Source organism: Trichoplax adhaerens, genomic scaffold (genome assembly GCF_000150275.1).
Source record: "Trichoplax adhaerens TRIADscaffold_2 genomic scaffold, whole genome shotgun sequence".
NCBI lineage: Eukaryota > Metazoa > Placozoa > Uniplacotomia > Trichoplacea > Trichoplacidae > Trichoplax > Trichoplax adhaerens.
In genome coordinates this window covers 638526-658378 of record NW_002060944.1, presented here as the reverse complement: position 1 = coordinate 658378, position 19853 = coordinate 638526, and the positions used below count along the sequence as shown (strand labels likewise).

Genomic DNA, 19853 nt, shown 5'->3' with positions numbered 1-19853 from the left:
ATTCAGTTTTATCTAATCTCTGCACGATATTCATGATAAGAATAGTCATTAAAAGCCTAGGACAGCAATTGCGAATTAGCGTACTTGCACAGGAGTAAAAGAAATTGGTTTTACTGAAATAAATGATGATATCTTTGCTTTACGCTACAGGAAACACCACTTCATGTAGCAGCAAGGAATGGTTCAATTGACGTTACAAAACTGCTTCTTGAGAATGGCTGCGATATTACACTACGTAATTCTAGTGAAAAAACATGTCTGGATATAGCAATTGAAAATGAATATGAGAAAATAGCAATGGCAATCGTAAGGCATCGTCGGTAAGTCGTAGTCTGTTTCTAATTCCTACACAGGGCTTTATCACAGTGATGATTTACAACTAGAACAGTTTCGTATGGAAGTAAATAAGTTTTTAGCTAAGATGAAAAGATTTATGGAGTTTTTATATACCGCCTTTGGTCGGTATTGTCTGATTAGTACAAATTTAAGATTTTCTAATTCTATCGTATCTTTCAGTTATTCATTTGAATTTTTCGTCAGCCATTACTATGGCGGTTATAACTTTGCAACATCAACAGCTCTTTTTAATTTCTTATGCTACAGTTAAACTATAATGAAATAAATTTGCATATTTTAAAGCTATTAGACTCAGACGCATGAAATGATTACATTTATTCATGACAGGAGTGGGGAAATATTAAATAAAGTCGACGGCAATGGCTTTACCGTTATGCAGGCTCTAATTGAGAAATTGCCCAATGTTGCTTCGGTAGGGTTTCTTCTATTGCGCATCATGAAGCATTTCTGTTAAGATAAGTGTCAGTCTAAGTCACTTTAAGATAAGTAAATAATTGATCTATCCTTTTCTATGAGTAGGAAGTGCTAAACATATCTATTGCACGAAGTACGAATGATGACATGGACAAAATGGTATAAAATTGAAGATTTTCCTTACGCAATTTTATGTTGCATGTGATAATGTTAATTAAAGGAACCGTCACTATTTCAGTAGACTACCACACAATTTGAGATCCCAGCTAATTTCGTCTGAATGCTAAAGACGATAATCATCTTATATTACAGTCGATAAATGGATACTGTTGAATATTGTTTATGCTTATAAAATACAACTACGTCAAATTATCATAGCGTGATGTCTTCTGTACTTAGTAGCAAATTAAAAGTGTCACTACCATTTCTATACAACCACAGCCATTGCAAATCTAATCGAGCTCTTCTTTATAAAATCTTATCCTTGATTGTACATTCCGAAAATCATCATCTTTAGGTGCCAATAGCAATAATAGCCTATAAATATATTTATTAGATCGAATTTTAGACATCAATCAAGAAGTAATAACATAAATTTTATGTAACTATATTTATGGCTTCTCATCCTTTAGAACAAGAATTAATTGACTGCTTACTTTATTGAGGACATTATAATTTCATGGTTGCATTTACACATGCTACACGATGAAAAGTGCCGAGTATTAATCTATAATAATAAATTTTAGGCGGTATATGATTATTCCTTGTTGGATCCCGGACCAAAGGTGGAAGCTCGTCTCATTGCTGAGCAAAAATCCAATACCAAATGTAATGCCTTACTGGTAAGATTTAAATTTATTTTCCTTTATAATATGGAGACTAAATTAAGTCGGATGAATGATTAAGGTATAACTCCATATTTCAATTTTAATTTAAATAGACTATGCTTGCCTATAAAAGAACAGGGATGCTGTTGCACGAATTACCTTTAGCTCTGATAGATGCCAAATGGTAGGTTTATTATTCAATACAACGATAAAAATTGGATAGTATTTATGTTATTGCTATATAAAGTAGATTCTGTAGTTTTATGGAGCATTATACATAAATTTAATTTTTTGTACTTCTTTATAACATGCTTGTAAAATAGTTTAGTGAGCGTAAGGGAGAAGGGATCGGGCTTAATATATTTTACAGTCAAATCTTAAAATTCGATATTTAATATACTGCAAACCATAGCATGAACAAATACGTTCTGATCTTTCTTCTTTCTGAATATTAAACTAGATGAGAGTTTAATGTAAACTTTAGAATAAAAAGATTAATAAGCAATAATACAAGTACAGAATAATCAAATGTAAATACATTACGAGCACCGGATCGCCAAATGCCTATCAAATGAGTTTAATAAGCATGATGAATTTTAAGTATACAACAGTGTAGTATTCTAAAAGCCAATGGGCAATTATTAATTGCAATTTATTACCGTCTTACCTGCAGGCAATCATTTGGTGCTCTTTTTTATTTTGGCAATCTATTTCTCTATTTGCTCTTTCTTGGTGCTTTAACGTATTTTACTGTCGCATTACGTCCGCCTGGTAATATTGTAAAGTCTACTGCCACAATCTCAAATTCGTCAAGTCTAAATTTAACAACTACATCGAGTACCTCAAAGATTGTAAGAGTAAAAGAAATCATTACATGCTATTGTTTATTAATAGGCATCATGACGGTGCCATTTAGACTGAAATTAGTTTTTAATTTGCAAAGATGTTAAATTTGCTGTTACCATATTTGCGCAGTGTATTAACTATGTTCCATTGCAGAGATCATAGTTTATCTACCTTTCAAAGCGGAAATCTGAGATTAATTTCCATACCTAATTAATTGCTTGATCGCATGAATTAATTCATGCAAGCAAATACAAAAACAATTTATTCGATTCTTAAATTGATTAAGTTTATAGAATAGACTAATTGGGAGAGTTACATTAGTAATTAAGGCTGCCATCACCAAATCGAATTCATTTTAAATTGTGGAAATTGGATTGATTTTACATCAATCTTTAATCTAAAACCCTGAATTTCTGACCTAATAGGGAACAAAATATCTATTCAATATTGCAATTGCTAAGCTAACGATAAAGTAATACTCAGCTTGTGTAAGACTTAACAGTGTTCTATAAAATGAATGCTACAGTAATAGTACAGTAGGTAATGAACGTTTACCATTAACATTATTTCTGATGCAGTTCATAAAATTCCGATTTTTTATTTAAGCTTAAAATTTTTGTTGTACTTTAGAGTAATTAAAAGAATAAGCGTATTCTAGTAGATACGAATTTTATGTAGCAATCTCTTTCATATATATTATTTCATAAAGACAAATTAAATCTTAATTTCCATCATTTAATCACATACAGATTGCAAATAGCTTCGAAGAACTATTAAATTGTATTAAATTAATTAGGAACATAAGCATATTACAACTATTTATGGATAGAATCACCATGATCTGTCATTTAATGCCTGATTTCGTATTGGATATATTTTAGCAAGAAAATCCAGGTCCTTTTATAGCAGAAGTCGTGATCCTTATCTTTACCTGCGTTAATATACTCTTGCAAATCTTTCAAATGCTACGAAAGGTAGAATGCCTTGAATGTAGTTTAAATGGATATTAATGCATCATAATTTACTGCTAATATATACTTAAATTAGCCTAGATGTTATATTTTAAAGCTGTTACCTTAAATTTCTGCAATGAATTAATTAAATTCATATTAAATAAAGAAAGAAAAAGTGATAGGTAGCTTAAGCAATTCTTTCATAAATGGAATTTACTTTTTAGAGAGTCTGGGGCCAAGACTAATTCAGATCCATTAGATAGTCTCTTTATGATATGACTTTATTATACTTACTATACATAGAAAGATCTGTATGTGAAGATAAAATTTTTTATTTATTTTACACTTTTAAATCTTGCAGAGGCTTCAATACTTTTTTTCCATCAGCAACTTCATCCAAATGGCTCTTTATGTCTCAGCAATTGCATTTGTTGTGCCACCTGGACAGGAACCACTTCCTGGACAATGGGCTGTCGGTAGTATTACCATATTGCTAGCTTGGTTTAATCTATTAGATTATCTTCAGAAGTAAGCCATAATACTGTTGTGATCATATTCAATAAATATAGAGATGTTATAAGCAATTAATAAGTGAAATAAATTTTAAGTTCGAATAAACAATAAATATGTGTCAGATAATCTTATTTTTGGCTGCAGGTTGAATTTATGCATTTTCTTTCTAAGCTCACTGATTGCGATGATAGTAAATTTATCCGCTCGATAAGACTGAGATAAATTATCGCTGAGTTATAACATGTATTAATATTTCCTTTGAACTTCTTTAGCTTACCTACAATTGGTATTTATGTTGCAATGTTTCGATCTGTTTCATTGACATTTTTCAAGGTAAACTAAAATTTAACAATATCGGCTTCGATTATTTTAAGTTACTATTTGATATCATCATATATTAACTTGATTAGATTCGGATTACATTACGCAAAAAATGCATCTATTAATCATAACTACAAAATTAGAAAAATTTCAAGTCTTAAACAATTCAATTTTCAATTTTATCAATCCTCCAATCACTCATATTCTCTGTCTAGGTCGGAGCGTTACTGGTTTTTCTTATCGTTGCATTTGGATTGAGCTTTTATATTATTTTGGGTCATGAGGTTATTCTGCTTTTTCACCAAAAAATTAGATACTGAAGGATTAGTCATCAAATTATGATTCATTTAATTAACGCCTATCCTTTGCTATCATGGATTCTTTTATAATAACAAATAAAATGCTAATTTGACATTCTTACAAACTTTAATGACACAGAAAGCATTCAGTAGCGGATTATATTCAATCCTTAAGACTTTTGACATGATGGTTGGGGAATTGGATTACAATGATATGTTCTTCACACCAATCTATGAAAAAAGAACTCGTTATCCATTTGATATTCTTGCTATCATAATTTTTCTTACTTGTACCACTTTCTTACCTATCGTTGCTATCAATTTAACGGTAACCTTAATTACTTTTATATGATATTTATATTGAGCGTATATTATCTATTATCACAATAATTAGTTTACTATTTCATATGTTATTAAAACAATAACGAAACATTCTTTTATAAACGAATTTAATAGCAAAATTATTTGTGGTATAGGTTGGTTTAGCCGTTGGCGATATCGATAAAATTGAGCGTAATGCTGTCCTAAGTCGGATTAAAGTTCAAGTGGAATTTCTTGATCAGATTGAAAGAGAATTACCCTCCATAATAAGGGAAAGGCTTTACTACAGTCAAGAGGAAAAGAAAGAGCTAGGCTTTCAAATGAAGGTTAGTTAGTCTGGATAACGTCACAAGTATGGCTGTAAGTTAAGTATGTAGACATATAATTATTATATTCCGGTTCCAATGAGTTTGACTGTCTTTGATGGGCTGTGCGTAAAAAGTATCGTAGTTACGGTAGTACTACACTACCGAATAATAAAGTAGTTCTATGTATAAAGTTACGATCAATTGCTGTTTGGGGTATGTTTAACTAAAATAAACCACATTATATCTCTAATAGCTCTATGAACTGAAAACTGAATAAATTTATTATTGAAACCTTCTTAGTAAACAGCATTATTTTAACAGCCTTGTAGTTACAGTCATATAATCAGCGTATGTAACGGTTAATTAGCAGGACCTGTACTAGCAAATTTGATCACTTGTACATAGTAGCATTGTTACTAGAAGTCCTAGTCACAGCTACTTGCAAACTGTCTTACATGTATATTTCCAGTCTTAAGATACGATTAAAGAGGTTAAATAGACTCAATATTTTGTTAAGCAAATTGTTGTTTCGTTTGTTGGGAAAAATCATTGACCAGTATTTTACTCTATTAATATAGCTGAAAACTTACTTTAAACAAGCGCAAGATGTAGTCGAAGTAGAAGATGAAGACAATAACACTCAGAATGAGATTGAAGAAGTGAAAGACCAATTAAAACACCAAGATGAAAAGTAATTAATTTTTATTCTAGTAAACAATTCTTTTACGTTTAAATATCTTTGCGTATGTTGATGTTATGTCATTAAGTTCATCTTATTACCACAAAAATAGCTGATGTATCACTTTCTTAGGACTATTTAAATAATTAATCTTTTATTCTATCTTCGTAACACAAGAGTAGCTAATCAGTCAATTTTTAAATCTAGATTGAATCGCCTAATAAGCTGCGTAGATGAATTGGGAAAATTAATTTATAGCATGCACAATAAGAGCGAGCAACAACCAAGTTCCTTTTAATGTCGACACGGTGTGAAAATTGGGTTGATTATAATGGTTATAACACGTAAGATATAAGCATTTGGCACTATCCATTAAGCGATAAAAATATAATTTTATGTCATAGATATCTACAGTATTATTTATGATAAAATCAAGTGATGAAGATATGAGATCATCTTAGTATTAAAGAAATTTATTCTTTTAATTTGATGAAAACATCGTATCATCAAATATTCATCGTTCAAATTTATCGACATGTAACTTAATTTTGAAATTGATGCTAGTGTATTGAATACTTTACTTTACAGATTATCATTAGAGTCCTAGCTCATTTTCATGATATAATATCATCGCAATTAAATTTTATATCATCGAATATAGAATGAATAAATGATTACTAAGTTGTCCATATTTAAAGTTGCTTAGTAAGATTATTATCCGTACATAATATAAAGTGTGATTGGCTATTATTTCAACATGATTATTTTATAACTATTATTGCGTACTCGATATTGGCATAATTTATTCCATTGACAAGCATCAGTTCAAGATTGCGATTTATGTTATCGTCCGTAAATGTCTTTTAAAATCTACTCATTAAATCTATTTATATTCTTGTATTGGAATAATTTTTTATGTATGGGAGTAGTGTAAAATTATTCAACATAGCTCAAATAATCCGTAGTTACTCGATGCAATTCTGAATGACAGCGAAAGGACAATTCTATTTGCTCAATTCTCTGACCCTAATGATGCATAAATTATTGGAGCATCTAGTAAAGTAGCATTACCGATACTATTCCACTAACCTATCATGTATCTATTATCAGCATTTTGTTACTGTTAATAAAAAGCTTCCGTTTCGTAAATACTTGTAACTGTTCAGATTTAGAATAAGGGTTAATTGGGCTTTTAAACTCTTCTCTATCATTTGTATTAATTATAATAATCAAGAAGAATATTGTATCATGTTGTAGTAATTTCATTTTCACGATTTACTGTTACAAGATTGATGGAAAATTTCTTCACCAAGACCTACTCAAGTTTCATAGCTTCAATTTATAGCGCTTTAAATATTGTAACATTATTAATTAAAGAGAACTAGCAACGACTATTACTGGTATAGCAATAAACTGACTAGTATCCTTGTTATTATAATATCACTTTTAATATTATTGTTCTCAAAAAATGGAAAGATAACGATACGTATGAGAAAGGACATGAGAAAATTTATTAGAATAAGAATGGAGATGAGGAACTAAGGTAGACTGATGTAGAAAATATCTTACTAGACCCAGTCATTGCAATTTTTAAGACAATACTGTAGAGAGACTGCTTACAAGCTTTGGCTGATGCAGTGGAGTAGACTGCAGGTAGAACAGCAGCATATGTTACATTAAGCCTTACATAACAGTATACTCAAACGCAGTATTCTTCATCTTTACTATATCTTTCATCTACCTAGAACAGGAATATACGTACTACAAAATACAGTAGTAGGCTATTAGAATATAAGGAAAATTATTCTTTGCAGTGTGCTCAATCTTTACTGCACCTTTCGTATCCGTAGTAGAAGACTGTAAGTTACTAAAACATACAGTAGTGGGTTATTGGAGTAAAATTAAAAATCATTCTTTGCCAAACCGAAGCCTGTATGTTTTAGCTCTGCATGCAATGGGCAATGCATGGGTATTGCGTGTGGCTAACCAATTTATTATGCCGTATAGAGATTGTATTGTCTTAAATTATATAATTTTATGATTAGTTATAGATATTATAATTTTATAATTAATTAGGACTTGATGGGGGCCATAAATTTGGGATACATCAAAATAAAGAGTTTTTACAGTACCCTGAATAGAAAATCTTGTTCGCCGGATATTAGCCGAATTTGATCGTCAATCAGTCGTTATACTAGTAGCAAAAGACCAAAAATAAGGGTAATAATACTTTAAAATATTGAATTGATAGCGGTCGCTCCTTGAGATTGCATCTCGAGATGGGCTTTTCGTTACTCCGAATAGTCGGTACAATTATACTACCAAATTAGCAATTTATTGCTGGTATGAAGTAAAGAAGAACTAGTCAATTTAGAACAAGGAGCTGCTCCGCTCAGACCAGTAACATTATAAATTAAAATATCAACTTATTCTATTAGATAGACAAGTGCAAAATAGATAATTACGTCAATTACTAAGTGAATTGAAAATTGTAATAATTTTATGCATTGTACAGTATGCAATTTACATGATTTTACTGTTACAAAATTAATAGAGATTTTTTGTCGCCTAGATTTAATCAAGATCTATAGCTTTTATTCATAGTAATTTTAATACCGTAGCCGGGTTCTCAATATGCGTACACGGGTACTAAGATGCGAAGTGAAATCAATTGTAACCAAATTCAATCTATTACTTTTAAAGCTACAATAATTGTTAAAATAAAAAATCTTGAAGGAGATTTCCAAAAATTAACCTTCGTTGAACCTCTGATTAGAAATGAAACTGTTGTTCACTGGCACCATTTTTAAGGTTTGCCATCTTTACCCCTACTATTATCACCGTACGCCATAGCAACGTGCTGACAAGTGCACTTGTTGTCCTATTACTTGTAAGACTATTGTTATTGCTTGAAAAATGGAAAAATAACCATACATTTGATAGAGTGTGTAAAAAACATTTATAAGCATGAGAATAGAAATGAGGAAGTAAGGCAGGCAGATAATAGAGAATATGTCTATCAAAATGCATGATTGTATACTAGATCTGGCTATTTTAATACAATATGTATATTGTACAGTAAAAGGACTTTTATAATTTTTTTTACAGTACAGTAGCATTAGTATAGTATAGTGTGCTGCATCTTTGCTACATTTTTTATATAGTATATTGGTTATAGAAGCAAAGGAGAGATGTCTGCTTGCAAAGTTGAAGCCTTTTCTTTTACTGTACCTCTGTTTGCAATGCATTGCTACTGTACAATTATTATCTTTAACCAATGCTTTAAGATACATCAGATAAAGAGCTTTTACCTCTACAGATCAGTCCGTATTTTCTCTTATCAGGATATCTTGTCCGCTATATATTAGCCAAATTCGATATTCAATCCATTCAAGACCGGAAATAATAGTAGAAACACTTTAAAATATTTGGGTTGATTATTTTCTTTCTTGGAGATAGGGCCTCGGAATGTGTTTTTCACCACTCCAAATAGTTGGTATAATAATCAAGTAATAATTTAGCTACGCTCTGTGAGTGATCTGCGAACCTGGCTATAGTTAGTAAGTACTAACTAAATACTGCTAAAATAAGAAAGTAAGGGGACTGTTAACTACGGCACTGTTAGTTAGTGTTCGGTTTAAGTCTGGTGTTCACATTTTAGTAATCAACAGTTGGTCATGGACAGACTGCCTACTGCCAAATTATTGATTGATTCATTCATATTTATGCCCTGGCTAAATGTTAATTGGTAATAACATGGATAACCGGATGTGTATCTAGTAGTTCTTTCGTTATAAACATATTTATTAATCATTTGCTTCCATACTGTGTCATAAACTACTAAACAACCCGTGTTTAATTAGTCCATGACTACGTCTGTACCGTCGCATAGCGTAATAAACCGCTACAGTATTACAATTGAATTCATTAATTGCCAATCTTACGTAGTCATATAGCACTAATACTACTGTCGAAAAACATCATCAACAATTATAGTTTAAACTCGAAAAGATAAAAAGAAAAAGAATTGAGTCAAATTGAGCGAAACTTTATTTACGATCGTTTCGATTATAAGTTACCCCGACTTTAAACGAAACTGACGGTGAAATTGAACGCGCGATTCGATTCATGTCTTCAGAAAATTATTGACCAACACTGGTTCAACTCATTCTAGCCAACTTGAAAAATTACAATCAATCAACATAATGAATCTATTTCTCAGACGACTGACATCTCAGCGGCCTCTGGAAATTGATATAAGAGAATTGGTAAAGATATTTAAATGATGCAACATGAACGAGATTACCTTCGTTGAAATGCTATTGTAATAAGCGTCAGCGAAATGCAGCATCATAGCTTGTGATTTACTTTTACGTTTGTATTCCATTATGAAATTGGCTATTTTCAGTTGCTTCGATCGTATCCCTTTTCTTTTAATCAGGAATTTTACTTTTATGTTAGTATTAAGTTATAAAATTGGCTATTTTCAGTTGATTACAATCTTATCACATATCTTTCAGTTATAAATTTTTTATAGTTTACGTAAGCGGTTCAAATTTTACTTTATCTTTAGTGTCAGTAATCAAAAACTAGCTTATCAAATGACAATATTTTGCTACTGGTACCTAATGAGCATGAACTTTTCAAGTTGTTTATAAGCCTAAAAGACTCTCTTGTATAACGCTTTCTTTTTAATATTTACTATTTAGGATCAAGTCAATAGCATAAACCGTGCCGATAATGAATATTTAAAAGATCTCTTTTGGGTAAGTACGGTACTCGTATACAGTACTAATATAATATTGAATTTTCTCCAAAAGAAGTGTTGCAATTCAGTTTATTGGATTAACTTGATCTCGTCTACCGATTTAATAATTTCATCATCGTAACACTAATTAGCAATAGCTATGCTTGTAAACGCCCTGCTTTCCTTCGTCAAGATATTTAATAGTTTGATTTGTAAGCAGTACCGTAGCTGTCGTTATAGATTACATTCTATTCTTAATTAGTATTGGATGATATTACTTTATCATGCTTAGGCTGCAAAGTTTGGAGATATCACTGCAGTAGAAAATCATTTCGCTTCACATCAAGATGAAAAAAATATTTGCAATAATTTAGATGAACATCAGCTGTCCCCATTGCACTATGCTGTGCGTAGTAATCGCGTCGATGTAGTCAAGACGTTAATCTCTTGTGGTGCAGGTATATGATTTTACATCATTCATTCTGTTTTTTCTAATCTACAATTCAATGCAATTGAGATGCGTAATTTATAGGATGATTAACGGTGGCGATAAAATTGCTGTAATTGGCGCTTTAGTTGACTCAGATAAAGAAGTTATGCATATTTAACCTTTGATTTTTTCTAGTTAAGATTCATTTTGTGTTTGTGTTGTACCACCACTAGACGTCAATATTCGAGGTTATGATGGCAATACACCTTTATTTGTGGCCGTTAAATATAACAGCTTGGCTAGTTTTCTAGTTTTGCATGAGGCCGGTGCTGAAGTTAAATTAATCGATGATCAAAGTTCTACTCTGCTTCATGAAGCCAGTAAACTAGGCCATTTAAAGATATGTAAGGTAACTAATAAGTATATTACAACCTTAATAAAAATATACATATTTACTTGTATTTTTAGTATTATTGCTTCTATCACGGTAACAGTTCAAATAATTTATTTTGGTGCTATGTTAAATCTTTTTTGAAATATTGAGAGATTAATGATGATGCCTAAATTGTATTGCTTACGTTAGTATATTACTGAGAATAAGCTACTTGATGTCAACGTCGTGGATGATGATTTGAATACACCATTACATCTAGCTGCTATGAGAGGAAAACTTAAAGTGTGTCAACATCTTGTAAGCCGACTAGCTTGATCATGGCATTGATAAGTAGTAATTAACAGTTATACTGTTTACTAGCTCATGTTAGTAATGTCAGAATCATTCAGTAATGAAAGAGCTGAAATTAAAATTTTAATAACAGTATTCCTTGTAAAGATTTATCTTGCTGTAATGTAGGGTTAGTCAAGTAAATCTTAATGCTAGCATATTTGCTTTTATAGCTTAAACATAATGGTGACTTGTTAGCTCCCGCAATCGATGGTAGTATGCCAATCCATACTGCGGCATCCAAAGGTCATGTGCAAGTTATTGAATTATTCTTGAAAGCTTCCACTAGCTACGGATTATCTGCTACTAATCTTCTTAAATGCGAAGACAACGAAAAGCAACTGCCATTCCATCGCGCAGCACAAGGTGGTCATGTCAAGGTGATAACAGGAAAAATTATACTCGTATCTAGAGAAAGAAATTAATAAAAGCTGAAGTTTGCCTACAATTATATTATATCATTTAATCGTGACTACTGCTTTAATCACGTAAAATTATGTCTATACATTACTTAAAAATGTGCGAATACTTTACGAACTCCTTAATCTATCTGCGAATCTTATATTTTTTGCTAGGCAATGGAAATTTGCTTAGAGAATGGAACGAATGTCAACTCTATTCTAGTATAAAGAACTGATAGAGTGAAAATAATTTCTTTTGCTTTTGTTAAGAAGTATTCTGTTAGCCATTGCTCGTAAATGCAGAAATTGTCAACACTTTCCTCTATCATAAATAAATTAGCAAATTTTAAAATTGTTTATTTACTTTTTGAATCGTTATTGTAATCTTATTAATGTCTCTGCGTGACACTATAGAACGGTGGAGGGACCGCTTTACATATTACAGCAGCTAATGGTTACTATGAGGCTACTAAATTGCTGGTTGATAAAGGAGCTTCGATAAATATCAACAACTATCAGTACAGAACACCATTTTTCCTTGCAAGCTTATATGGTCATTTACCTATTATGGAATTACTAGTAGATTCTGTAAGTATGGTAAAATTAGCTAAGCCTTTCTTTATGAAAAATGATTAGTCTGGCATTGATCTCTATATTGCATTACAGAATAGATATTTTCGTTTTAGCCTAAGTTGAGATTAGCGATTGTAAATCTTAAACATTTGCCAATCTAGTAATATTACATTGAATCATCTAAATATTTATATTCACTAGTAGAAAATGTATATCCAATTGTCCTTGCATATCTACTTTGGATTAACTTCCTACACCATTTTGATTGTATATGCTCAATCATTCTATTAGTCCAAAATAATCTTGCCACGAACCAAATTAGTTAAGGCGCTGAATTCACAAATAAATGTTTATAAGGAGAATATTAATATTTACGTGCTTGTTTCTTCTGGAATAATCAATTTAATAGTACGAAAAGAACTTAATTAAATAAAGTAATTAGTATATTTGTGGTTACATATTTTATCCTAAATGACAATTAGTATAACCTATTCAAAAGAGTCATTTCATGCTGACTGTAATATTTATTGTTCTATTATAGGGTTCTGATATTGATGCCGTTGACTATACTAAGAAAACAGCGCTGATGTATGCTGCAGCTAAAGGCCATATTAAAGTGATCGACTATTTACTCCGACATAATGCTGATATTTCTGCCGTAGATGAAGTACAGCGAACTTGTCTTCATCTCGCTGTTCGAAATGGTCATTTACAATTAATTCAACACTTATTACGAGTAAGTTACAAATCAAACATAATTCTTACTCAATTTATGGAATAATTTTGCTAATAGATTAAATTATCATCTCATTTGTTACTTGATCGTTTTATAACCGAAAAATTTTTCTCGTAAACTTGCAGATATATGCTGGTAAATTTTTAAATTTAGCTGATAACTTTGAAAAAACACCTTTGCATTATGCAGTGCAAAGTGGAAATCATCAGGTTAACGAAATCTTTTAGCTCATATTATATCAGAAATAGAATCTATACCCTACAATAGTATAAATCCCAATTACAAACTTTTGAAAGACTCAAATGATATTTGATGTGTTTACTTTATTAGATTGTTGAGTTACTAGTTAGCAACGGTGCAATTGTTGACTGCCACGATGACGATGATAATATACCACTTCATATGGCTTGCGTGTAAGTCAAATGGTTATTCCAATTTCATTTAACAGTTTAAAATAGGTAACTTTTCCGAATGTTTAGCTAAGTAACATCTTAAATTGGACATTGTTGAAGCTGTTTTCAGGGTATTTGTGGGTATAATATCTAGTATAAAATAAGTCTTCACCAGTATAGATTTAGATATTATAGTTTGGATTATCAGGGTTATTTGCTTGCAAAGTTATTTAATGAAATCAATATATATTTTGATATCGAACAGAGCTATATTAGCGAGGCATTATGTTATCTGTTGAGACTAACGTAGTGGATATTCTCTAATGTATATCAAATTGCTATACCGTATACTATACAATATCTAATAGTTTTAATCAATCTTATGTAGCAGCTGTTGCAGCCAATATTATCTGGTATATGTTATATCTCGTATATGAGATTGATGTCTGCTATGCAATAAGTAATGATTTCATAAGATGCAAATAATACAATAATCTTAAATCGAAATACTATTTTATTGTCTGGTATTGAAAAATGATTTTAAATTCATCTCCTTTTGTCTTACAGGAAAGGCGATCTACTTATAGCTGAGTATTTATGTGAAGCTTCCCTATCATCCGTTAATTATTTGGGAGAGAAATCAAGAACTCCTTTACATTTTGCAGTTATAAATAATGCGGAAGATGTCACCGCAATGCTGTTAAAGTACGGTGCAGATGTTGAGAAAAGGTAAAAAAATGAATAATTTTATTGCATCAGGAATAATGATTGCTAGATATAATGGATAGTAAAATTTTGCATTACTGAAATACTATAGATTATGATAGAGTTTAATATTACCTGCTACATTAATATTATCATAATAACATAAATAATAATTGTTTGCAGAGACGGCAGTTATATGACACCTTTAGAATATGCTGCATCTAAAGGTTTTGCTCAAATAGGAAAATTGCTGCTGAAAAATGGAGCTGATCTCAATCGAATTAATTCTAGATCGGTAATATTATGCACTTTTGAAGTATTGTTTAGCTATAAGATTAGATTTGTGCAATAAGATATGTGATTTTGATGCTGTATAAATCGGCTAATACCTAGCAATCTATCTTGGTTTTCAAATTGTTAAGTATTACAAGGATTCAACTGTTACATAGCTCTTGAACCAATTACTTTGCTGTATCAGGCAATAGTGAACAAATTTGTTTTGATATGGATCCAATTTAGGAATCACCTCTACATTTAGCAGCCAGTCAAGGATCAAGTGCTGTTGTTAAATTATTACTAGAAAGAGGTAGCGATATAACGATGTGCAATAATAAAGGAAAGACCTGCTTAGATCTAGCGATTGAAGGTGGACACGAAGATGCTGCTCTATTAATTGTTAAGCATAAGAGGTAATGTGTTCCTGTATGTAGCTAAATCATAGAATAATAGACAAATTGTTATAATAAAAATAAAGTGAAGATAATCCTATTAGTTATCTTTCAAAGTTTTCAATGGTTAATCCTGCTTTTCCTAACTGTCTATGGTATCGGTATATCTTATTAGGAGCAGAGAGATTTTAAATCGATTTGATGATAAGGGGTTTTCCGTGATGCAAAACTTAATTGAGAAACTGCCAACCGTTGCAAAAGTAAGATTTTTGTCATTTATATCCGGACAACACTGTTTTGTTTGATCGATTTCATCCTTATTTTTGTTCCCTGACAGGGCGTGATGGACTTATCTATTGCAAGTAGTACCAGTGAAAGTATAGATAAAACGGTTTGTGTTTTTCTATATTTATTCGCCGAATCCAGTCAAAGTCTAACGAGAGATTGCCAATTTGTATTGACGAGTTGATTTTAGAAATATGGTTATTAAAGTATAATAGTAATGATAAAATCTCAGTTCAAACGGTGCAGCATCACATTATCTTATAACGAGTCTGTTATATATAGAATTTTAACTAAAATTGCCAAAATCGCTAAAATAGATTTAAAGTATCATCCGAATCCATTTACTTAAAGTTGAAACCTTATTCGAACCCACTTGTGATATAAACATTTGTAAACAATACCGATAGGATTAATTTAGTTCAATATTGCTATAAGAGTTTTCAAAAGATAGATGAGTACTTCTTTCCTTGTTTGTGTTTACTATCTAAGATTTATAAATGAATGATAATGTAATGCAATCATAGTTGACAAGAAATGGAATAATCAATCTAGTAGGGATGAAGGTCATTACTGATTTTTAGCTGCAAAGCTATTTGATTGTTTTAGTTTTACTTTTCTCGATCTTTTACCTCATTCTTTAGATTGTATATGACTACTCAATACTAGATCCTGGGCCCATGGTAGAAATGCGTTTAAGAGAGAGCTCAAAAAATCAATGTAAATGTAGTGCATTAATGGTAAGAATATTGCTAAATCTGATTTTAAGGTTTCTAATATAGTTGATTAAATATTTAGACACCAATATGTTCTGTTTGACATTAAGCCCTTATTTATCTACAATTATCGATAAATAGACTATGCTTAAACACGAAAGAACAGAATTACTGCTCCATGAATTATCTCAGGCTTTACTTGATGCTAAATGGTTTGTAGTCGCAGTAGTAGTTCTCAGCTAATTTCGTGCCAAAACTCTTGTAAATTGCAAGTAGAGTTAAGTAATGACAAGGTCCAACTGTATTGGATCTCGATGTTAGTTTTAAGGATAAACTTTGTAAAATCGGTTTAAATATTTTAAGAAAGGCTTTTGTAAGTTTTAGTCCTTATAATGGAACTGTTCTGTATTATTTTATTTTATTCTGTCCCAATGCATAGGCGTACATTTGGTATTCCACTTTATTTTGGCAATCTGATTCTTTATCTCTTATTTGTGGCTGCTTTAACCTACTATACTGTCGCTCTACGTCCACCTGGCAATATTGTTTCATCTAGTTTTTATGAGACAAACATTTCTGGTTTCACTCCATATACCTATACAAGCGAAAATCAGACAAAGACTGACTATTATTATACAGTCGTACGTTCATTGCTTCAGACTATTTAGACGATTTTTTATAATTTTTATTGGCATCTTGCCTTGATCAAAGCTAATTTATTAAGATTAATTAAATATGAAATGGATTACATTATAAATATTGCTATCAGTGAATCATGTTATCTCGTAACATTGCTTTAGTCTTCACGGCCGGACTTGTTCATTACTCAACTGATTATCCTTGCCGCTAGTGTGATTAATTTAGGAACGGAAATCCTCCAAATGTTGCGTCAGGTATATGCATGCTTAATTCATTACTCATATTTTTACCTAAGGAATTTGTACTGGCGAGAATCTAATTGAAGAGAATAAATTACTGATTGACTGATAATAGTCAGCGCATAGATATATGCTTATTTGTAATCGCTGGCAACGTTCTCTAAATTTTATTCTACCGTCATGAAAAAATATCAAAAAGTTAGATTTGATTAACTTTAATTTTTCATTTTACTTGGCAGGGATTGTCCTACTTCCTATACTATACCAATTACATTGAATTATTTATGTATATTTCTGCTATCACCTTTTCTGTTCCACCTGGATATGAGCCTAGCACCGATCAATGGGCGTTAGGCAGCATTAATATCTGCCTAACCTGGTGCAATTTAGTAGTTTTTCTTCAACGGTAAATATTGAAATGATAGATTCTGTCAAAGAAATAGCATATTTTCGTAAATGTAAATAGATCAAAATTGTTTACAGTCGAAATTTATTTTATCTTACCATTACGGTACTATTACGTGAGAAATATTTAAATACTATTTATTCTTAATCTAAGCATGATAGCAATCTTGTTAAAGATCTAGTAGAACAATATCTATATCTACTTTTTAGTAATTAACGACAAAAAGTAGAATCTGTTTTTATAATGATAATGGCTATATATATGGAATAATGAATATCTGAAAAATAGATGATTAAATACTGTTAATACCTTTAAATTATAATGCTGTAATATTCCTAGACTAATATAGCGAGATTTCATTATAATATGTGTCTATAAAGATGGTAATCAAAATTAAAGTGTTAATTCAATATTTTATTGGACCTAGGTTGCCTACTTTTGGTATTTATGTTGCCATGCTTCGATCAGTTTTGCTTACTATTGCTAAGGTAAAATGATAAAATATCGATATTGTTTTGATTCTGTAGCATTTAATGAACCTCAAAAAATAATCTATTAAGGATTAATTTTATACTGATAAAAAGCATATTATTATAATCTACATTCTCTTAACTAAGTATTCTATTTATGCAAATTTTCTAATTATCGCCAGGTCGGTCTAATGCTAGCATTCCTTATCGTTGCATTTGGTCTCAGCTTTTATGTTATGATGGGTCATGAGGTAAATTAATGCGTTCATTTATAATAGAAAACAAAAAGATTAACCATTTGAGTAAGCTACAAGCTGTAATCCATTCCATGTAACTAATCGACCTCTTTGGCTTCTACGACAGAAATATTTCAGCACTGTAGCATATTCTTTCCTCAAAGTTTTCGACATGATGCTTGGAGAATTAGACTACAAGGATGTCTTCTTTGATCCCATCTATAACAAAACAATACAGGCCCCCTTTAATATTCTTACGCTAATCCTTCTAGTTATCTTTTCTGTCGTCATGCCTATCGCAGCAATGAACCTGATGGTAAGCAAAATGTGTACGATGGCTTATGCAAAAATGTATATATAATTACAGTTGGCATTTTACTTTGCCAACATAGGTTGGTTTAGCCGTTGGTGATATCGATAAAATTGAAAGGAATGCCGTTCTTAGCCGTTTAAGAATTCAAGTTGAATTTATCGACCAAGTTGAAAGAACATTGCCTTATGCATTAAGGAATAAATATTACACCCGCAAGGAGGAAAAACGACAGCTAGGATTGCTTACTCGAGTCAGTATTGGCTATTATTTTCATCTACTTTGATGCTATGTATAAGTCTGTAGTTGATAGTTTGATTCGCATTAAATTATGTTATATAGAATTTTATTTTTAAGACATTTTAGTTACCAGTTTAATGCTATTATAAAGCACTTTTGTAACAAAAGTATCGCAGAAACAAATTTTTGAGTTTACAAGATTTTGAGGAATCAAAGATCTCCTTAATCTTGTAAATCTGGCAGTAACTGAAGACACCTTTACTTTACACCATGGAAAATTGTGGAAATGATAGTATCTTCTTGCCCCCTACGAAACTTGAAATACATTACTTTTCTGAAGTCGCTACATATCGTAGTATCAATAGTTTTCGCATAAATTTAAGCAGTAAGTTACCTAGTAAGTACAGCAATATTTATAAATGTGATATCTAACAGTAGTTTTAGGTAGTCGAATTACAATATGTAGTCATATTTACGGTGATTTAATGTCAATTAGCACTCTAATCGCAATTAATTGTGCTGTTAGATTGCACTATTTTCGCAAATGACCTATGTATTAATTGTCAAATAAAAATTTCAATTACAGCTACGATATACAATTTACGGTAGCAAAATTTAATGTAACGCTTAATTATCGTCTCAGTATTTAGTCTGCATCATCATATAAGAAAATGCGTTGATTTATTAAATGCAGCAGTCTATCTTCAGAAGTAGTTTGTACCGTCGGTAAAATTTAACGGAAATGTCAAGGCATTCAATAAAAATTTATTTCCTTTAGCTTCAAAAACATTTCACGCAGCACGGGACCAATTTAGAAAAATCCGTTACAGTAGACAACGGATATCATGAGTTGCAAGAAACTGTATCCAATCAAGAAAAAGGGTAATACTGACAGAAATCTTTAAAGAATTTATCATAATGTCAATATTCACTCAGCTTATGAGGGAAAAAATAGTGTACTCTATCTTAGTAGCTTAGATATACAAGACTATTTAATTCTAATTTAGAATAATCGAATGATTTTCAATTTTTTCTTTATTATCGTAGAATTGAAGCATTAGTTAATCAAATGAATTACTTACTGAAAATCAATGCCGAAAT

The 19853-nt window shown here is 31.0% G+C and overlaps 2 protein-coding genes across 2 annotated transcripts; both read left to right on the top strand.

Moving 5' to 3' along the window:
* Positions 1-3797: 3797 nt before the first annotated feature.
* On the top strand, positions 3798-5854 carry TRIADDRAFT_52919 (uncharacterized protein; the record flags this gene model as incomplete). The annotated part of the gene is made up of 6 exons (XM_002109704.1): positions 3798-3925; positions 4183-4243; positions 4447-4515; positions 4670-4858; positions 5007-5177; positions 5738-5854. The coding sequence occupies 6 exons, from the start codon at positions 3798-3800 to the stop codon at positions 5852-5854; spliced, it is 735 nt and encodes a 244-aa protein (XP_002109740.1).
* Positions 5855-13254: 7400 nt separating this feature from the next.
* On the top strand, positions 13255-13494 carry TRIADDRAFT_20574 (uncharacterized protein; the record flags this gene model as incomplete). Its single annotated transcript, XM_002109703.1, has 1 exon — positions 13255-13494. A coding segment is annotated over one exon (240 nt), but the record flags the coding sequence as incomplete, so codon positions are not given.
* Between the last annotated feature and the right edge of the window lie 6359 nt (positions 13495-19853).